Source organism: Camellia sinensis, chromosome 9 (assembly GCF_055761805.1).
Source record: "Camellia sinensis isolate YWXY chromosome 9, ASM5576180v1, whole genome shotgun sequence".
Lineage (NCBI taxonomy): Eukaryota > Viridiplantae > Streptophyta > Magnoliopsida > Ericales > Theaceae > Camellia > Camellia sinensis.
In genome coordinates this window covers 195,350,645-195,357,761 of record NC_138969.1, presented here as the reverse complement: position 1 = coordinate 195,357,761, position 7,117 = coordinate 195,350,645, and the positions used below count along the sequence as shown (strand labels likewise).

Genomic DNA, 7,117 nt, shown 5'->3' with positions numbered 1-7,117 from the left:
GTCGACTTCTAGCCAGAGTAAAGTCTTCGTTTGGTAATTGGGTTGGATTGGGTTGGGTCGGGTCGGGTTTGGGACTATTTTAATTAAAAAAAATAAAATAGATTTTTTAGTCTAATAAGATAAAATATCATATTTAACTTATAATTATTATATTCATTCTCTCATAAAAGTAAAAAAATAAAAAAAATTATCTCAAACGAGACTCTTTAATTCCAAACTAAAATAACTAAAAAGTCAAAAAATTAAAAAATTAACTCACTTCCCAAACCAACCTAAACTTCACGAATCTTGGTTGTGCTTTTCTCAAATTTCTGGATCCACGTACAAATCTTATAAATTCTTATTTTTTTTATTTTTTATTTTTAATAAGTGATGTCAGAACCAATTTATATATTTTTTTGATTAAGAAAAATAATTGAGAGTTCTAATAAGCTCTAATGGGAGTAAATCTTACTGTGATGTGATATTTTGATCTTAATTTTTTTTATTTTTTATTTCCTACCACATTATTAAAACTCAATTAAGATTTCAAAATTAAAAAATATATCATTACTCTTTTAACTAATTTCAAGTCAATTTATACATATGTTGACTAGGTAAATCTCAAATAATCCTTGACACCGCTTGAAATTCTGTCAAATCTTTCTTATTCATGTGCTTTCTGTATGTAATTCTACTTTTAATTTCTGTATTATTAAATAGTCTCAAATATCATGCCCTAATTCTAGAACTACCTGACAATGATCTACAATCGGTAATACATACATAAATCAAGGGGAGAGAGACCATCATATTTATAATATAGACACACGTATATAAATAGGGGGAAAGAGAGAGAAAGAAAGAAAGAAAGAAAGAAAGATGGAGGGGAAGTTCTACCAAAACAACAGCTTGGAATGGGAGTTCAGTAACTTCATAAAGGTATGGTTATCAGTGATTGTATCTCTCTGTTACTGCCATGTTGCAGCTAAGGTTGTCCCCAAAGGCCTACCCAGACTCCTCATATTCATCCCTGTAATTTGCCTCTTCTTCGCCCTCCCTCTCTCCCTCTATTCTATGCACCTTGGTGGCATATGTTCTTTCTTCATAGCCTGGCTTACCAACTTCAAACTTCTCTCTCTTGCCTTTGGCAAAGGCCCTCTCTCTGAACCCTCTCTCTCTCTCCCCAAATTCCTTGCCATTGGTTGCTTCCCCATTAAGATTCAACAAAACCCACCTCCCAAAACCACACAAACAGACCCTAATAAAGAAAAGCCATCTCCAAATAAACCTCTAAACCAAGAAACCCCATCTCCCCAAAAAACCCAAAAAGGCCATAAATCTCTTGGGAATTATGCTATAAAGATTGCTCTTGTGGCCATGTTTGTACACATAGAGCAGGCTGAGTATGTTCATCGAAAGCTCATGTTGGTCATGTATTGCCTCCACATCTACTTCATGTTGGAGTTGATGCTAGCCGCGGTCGCAGCCGTGGCTCGAGCCACCCTGAATTTAGAGCTCGAGCCACAGTTCAACGACCCATACCTCTCAACATCTCTTCAAGACTTTTGGGGAAGAAGATGGAACATCATGGTCTCTCGTACCCTGCACCCTACCGTATACGATCCTGTCCGCAGAATCTCGACGAGGATTGTGGGCCGAAAATGGGCCCCATTGCCTGCCGTGTTCAGCACGTTTGTAGTGTCGGCCCTAATGCATGAACTCATATTTTACTATTTGGGCCGAAACAGGCCCACTTGGGAGATGACATGGTTCTTTGTTCTTCACGGAGCGTGCATGGTTATAGAGATTACGGTCAAGAAGGCGATGACCGGCAGGTGCCAGTTGCCTCCGGTAGTCACGAGGCCGCTCACCCTTGGATTCGTGATGGTTACCGGCTATTGGCTGTTTTTCCCGGAGTTCTTTCGGATTAAAGCTGACGTCAGAGCGTTTGAAGAGTACGCTCTGGTGGGCGCGTACCTAACGGATGTTGTTGGTGGGGCTGCGAATCTCAGACTTTTGAATGCCACTCGAGCTTAGACACGCATAAAAAATAATTGAAAGCATTAAAAGTGGTGTTTTAATAGCTTCATTAATGATGTAATTGGTGATTTTGTTTTTTTTTTTTTTTTTTTTGACATTCTTAATGTATTAGTGTTATTAATGATTTTTTTTTTTAGTAATATAAATGGTTGTTGGACATGTATTTACATTGAGCTAAATTATAAATTTTTATTTTATAATATAATTTTTTTCTACTGACGGCGAATATTAAATATAATGTAATATTATAAGGTGAAATCATCAATCAATGAGTAATCTCACGTTATTATGATAGTAATAGCTCATAATTAAATTAGTGGGTGACAGAATATTTACTGATTTTATTTACATCAAAATAATCAATATTTATTATCAAAAAAGTCTCAAATTTTGGCCAAGAATAAATTGTGTGGTAAAATTGAAATTATGTATTTTTTAATTCATATGGAAAATGAATCTGAATTATATATTGATATTTTAAATAAATTATAAATATATATTTTTTAAATTTGTGATATCTCTCCTTTATTATTAAATGTTACAATTCGAAGACAAGTTAAGAAAATATTTTATTCATATAAACCTTTTCATTAAAGTAACTTCATTAGCATAATATTTTATGCCCGTCGTGTCTCTCAATTGCTCAATACAATACTTCACTTACTTATCTTTTCTACCAATTACAATATTATGAAATATCATGTATCTATACTTTGGGATTAACGAATAATTACTCTTTTATAGAGAAATTATAAAATGTTCTCAGAGACTACGTGTCCGTACTCATAACCAATCATTATAGATTATGTCCCCTCATGTCCCTCAATCACCTAACACAATAGTTCATCAACTCACATTCTTCACCAATCACAAATATTATGGAGTATTACGTATCTATACTTTAAAATTACTGAATAATTACTTAATTTTCTTTGCTTTTGATTGCAAACAACATATATTTTCAATATTTTTTGGTACATTGAGGGAACTTTTTGAATAATTAATTTGATGATTTGTCATTATTAAATTCGAATTAAGAATATATCTATTCCTCATCATATACTAGAAAAAAATATTTATATCAATAAGATTTAAATGCAAATAAACAATAGGGAAGTACTTGATTAAAATAACAATGTTAGAAGTCAATGGAGTGGGCTTACCTATGCACTTTTGTAATTTGTAATATATTAAGATATTCTTGTGTGTATACTTTTCTATCAATATGATTGGTAGAATGTTAATGGTGCGAGAATTAGTGCTGTTAAGGTGGGAGGATTGGGCGGCATCTGAAGCGGGTTGTGATCGGTAGAAAGAAAAAAATTCATAATTGTGTTAGGACATAAAAAATAAGGTAACATGTTGGCCGGTTTGGAATTGTGACTTTTTAATTAAAGTTAAAATATTTAATTAAATCACTCTTTTTATTTTTATTTCCATTATTCCGTAAAAATTTAACTAACATAAGCTCCGTTTGGGAAGTCAATCTTGAGATTTCTTTTACTGTTTTAGTCACACACAAAAAAAATAGACTTTTTAACCTAATAATATAAAACATCACATCCAACTCATAATCATTACATTTATTTTCTTATAAAAAAAGTCAAAATAATCAAAAAAATTCTTTCCAAATCAAAATTTTTAATTCCATATTAAAATAATTAAAATAATTAAAAAACCGACCCACTTCTCGAAGTCATAAGCATTTTCCAAATTGATAAATCGCATATTTTTTCTACTGGCGGAGGTTATATTTGTTATTGATGCATAATCTGTTGGCGGCGACATTTAAGTGTCGTGTCAAACTACAACTTAGCCTTTGGCAAGTGAGCTTTGGGAGTTTTTTTTAGTTAAAATAATCATAAAAATAAAATAAATTTTTTAATTTAATAAAATAAAATATTATATTTAATTTATAATTATTATATTTTTTTTTGTAAAAAAATTAAAAAAGTCAAAAACTCTTTTGAAACAAGGTTTTTAGTCTCAGACTAAAATAATCAAAGAAGTCAAAAACTTTTCTTAAACCAAACTTTTTAGTTCCAAGTTAAAATAATCAAAAAATAAAAAAAATTAAAAGTCAAAAAGTCATTCCACTTTCTAAACGAAACCTTAGGTGTAAACATTTAAGCCATTGTTTGACATGTAAGAGTTAGAGGTTAAGAGGTTAAAATATTTATAAAAAAAATAAAATAAGATAAAAATGTCATATTTAAATTATAATTATTTTATTTTTTTATATAAAAATTAAAAAAGTTAAAAGGACTAATTCAAATAAAACTTTTTAATCTAAATTAAAATAGTTAAAAAAATTAAAGTGCAAATCCACTTCTCAAAAGAAACTTAAGTTGCTTATGAGTTTCCTTTTCTTAATTGAATTTTACACACATATATATGGTTAAAATAGATCTGAAATTTGGTAAGAAATATGTGGGGAAAAAAAATAAAAAGCAGAGAGAAGAATGATGTTATATGTATTAAAATTAGTAGTTAATTCATGCAATGAAGGAGCTAAACATATTTATTTTAAAATATTTTAAATAAAATTTAGTTAAATTATTTATATTTTTGAATATATAAAATATTTAAAATAATCATTAAATTGGAGACAAAAAGAAGAAATAGTTTAAATTTTAAAGGGCAAATTACATATACCCTCTCGAGATTTGGCTAAATTACAAATATCCCCTGAGGTTTGAGAAATTATAAATTCCCCCCTGAATGCCATATTTGCATAACAAATTAGGGAGTAATTTGTTATGAAATTCAACCTCTGGGGGCAAATTGTTATGAAAATACAAACCTTAGGGGGCGGGATGTAATTTTCAAAATCTCAGGGGGTATCTGTAATTTAGCCAAATCTCAAGGGAGGTATATGTAATTTGCCCAAATTTAAATAATGATTCTAATTATTTCTGTTAATAATTTTAGTTGTATCGTTCCATAAAAGAGCTACTTAAATCAATAAATACACTAATTTTAAATAAATTATTTATGTGTATTTTAATAATTTTATTTCTGTAACTTACATAAATATATATAATAAATTTCATAAAAATAAATATTTTTAATATTTAATTCTTTAAAAAAGTGAAAAAAGTAGAATAAAATTAATTAGTAAATTATTTTTAGTATGTATAATTCTATTAAATCTTGTTTATGGGTAATTTATATTAAGTAAAAGTTTTTTAAATATTAGATTTTAGAAAGAATTTTGATGGGTATATTGATCTAGAATTTTAATTTAAAAAAAAAAAAGAAGAAGAAAAAAAAGAGATACGCTACATAAGAGAGAGAGAGAGAGAGAAAAAAAAAAAAAGTGAAAGGTAAACGATATTTTTTTTTTATTATTTTGATAATTTTAGTTTTACTGAAATCAATGCATATAATAATTTTAGATAAATTATTTGTGTATATTTTAATAATTTTAACTCTATCATTTACGAGTGGAAATTCATAACGCGACACGATAACATGACTCGAACTGTATATAAAATTAGTGGGTTAGGATTGACCATTTCCTGACACGAACATATCTATCATATGATCCTAGAACATGAATATTAAACAGATCAGATTAGTGTCAAATCTATAAAACACGAAATTGACACGGATAACCCATATAATGAATAATTAGTTACATATTTTAATATTATTTCTACTAAAAAGTATACATCATATTTATTAAAAAGTATGTAAAATACAATTTTAAATTTTTACTTTTAATTGAACTCAATGTATTTTTCGTCTTTTATTTGAGTTAATCTACTATAAAATATAATAATAAAATATAATTTTTATAAATTAAGAAAATAAAATTAAGTTGACATAAAATATTTTTTATAAATAATTTCATTTAATAGAGATTAGTTTAATTAAATTTAGCTTGTGAAGAAATTTTCAAATTTTGTTCGTACATTTGATATTTTTAGTTAATAGTGAAATTTTTTGACATGACACGAACCGGACACGGATAAAAAATGACACGGTACGATAACACGAAATAATAAACGGGGTTGAGTTAGTATTAAAGTAATTCTGATATGAGTCTGAGATGACACGACATGAACACAACCCAGCATGACACGACGCCCATCCGTTCGTAATATAAAAAATATAAATTAAATAAATATATATATATATATATATAATAATTTTAATTTATATTAAATTATAACACAAAAAAACGAATCATTATCCCTCCCTATCAGTGAGCATTAGAACTCCACCACCTCCAGCACTCGCCTTACCTTCGCTAGAAAAGCCTTCATTCCTTTTGTCAGCGGTGACGGAGAAACCAAAGATGACAATGACTTCTTTTTCTTTCTCTCTTCTTCTATTCCTCTTTGTTCTTGCCCCTCTCCGACAACCATCGCCATCGCAAGAGCCACCGTAGGAAAACCAGACAAGGATCAGAGAGAGGATCTCGTAGATCCAAGATCTAACAGAGAAATGGTTCTTTTCGATATTCATTCTCTCTCTCTAGGCTCTCTCTCTAGTATTCAGCAAAGGTATATGATAAGAGTTGCAATGTGTGGATGAGGCGGCTCATGGCGACTCATCATCATGATCCACTTCTCAAGAAGAAGCTTCCACCTCCTGCCAATTCCTCTCTCGTCAACACAGATATGAGATCTTTGTTGTTGTTGTTTGAATTTTTTTTTTGGTTGTAAGAAAATCCTCCTACTCTTCTGCAGGTCCAAGGCAGCATCCCTTGTAGAGATCACCAAGGTGCTTCTTGTTCGTTCCGAGTAAGGAGACTATAACTTGGGAACTTGCCCCGACCGCTCAAGATAAGCTCCGCTTAAGTTAAGATTCGTGCAGCAGGGGAGCATTGGGCCTACACCAAGTGTTGTGGTAGCAATAACCTGAGGCTAGCCTCTTAACCAACTGCGCTATGCCCAGGAGATTGGCCCAAGAAAGTTTTGAACTTGGGACCTGGGGGCTTAATCCCCAGGCCTTTTCCAAGTTGCCAATGTCATGACCCAAACCCATCTACATAGATTTAACGTCGTAACCGGCCAGCAATCCTTAGATTACCAAAGGCCTCTGAACGTGATAACTTATAATTAGGGACTATGGAAGCAAATAAAGA

General features: G+C 30.5%; 1 protein-coding gene across 1 annotated transcript; it reads left to right on the top strand.

Annotated features, from left to right (window-relative positions):
• The first annotated feature begins 483 nt into the window (after window positions 1-483).
• On the top strand, window positions 484-2,185 carry LOC114272851 (acyl-CoA--sterol O-acyltransferase 1). Its single transcript, XM_028214553.2, has one exon. It carries the CDS (start codon window positions 862-864, stop codon window positions 2,017-2,019), a length of 1,158 nt encoding a protein of 385 aa, XP_028070354.1. The 5' UTR covers window positions 484-861; the 3' UTR covers window positions 2,020-2,185.
• Window positions 2,186-7,117: the final 4,932 nt, after the last annotated feature.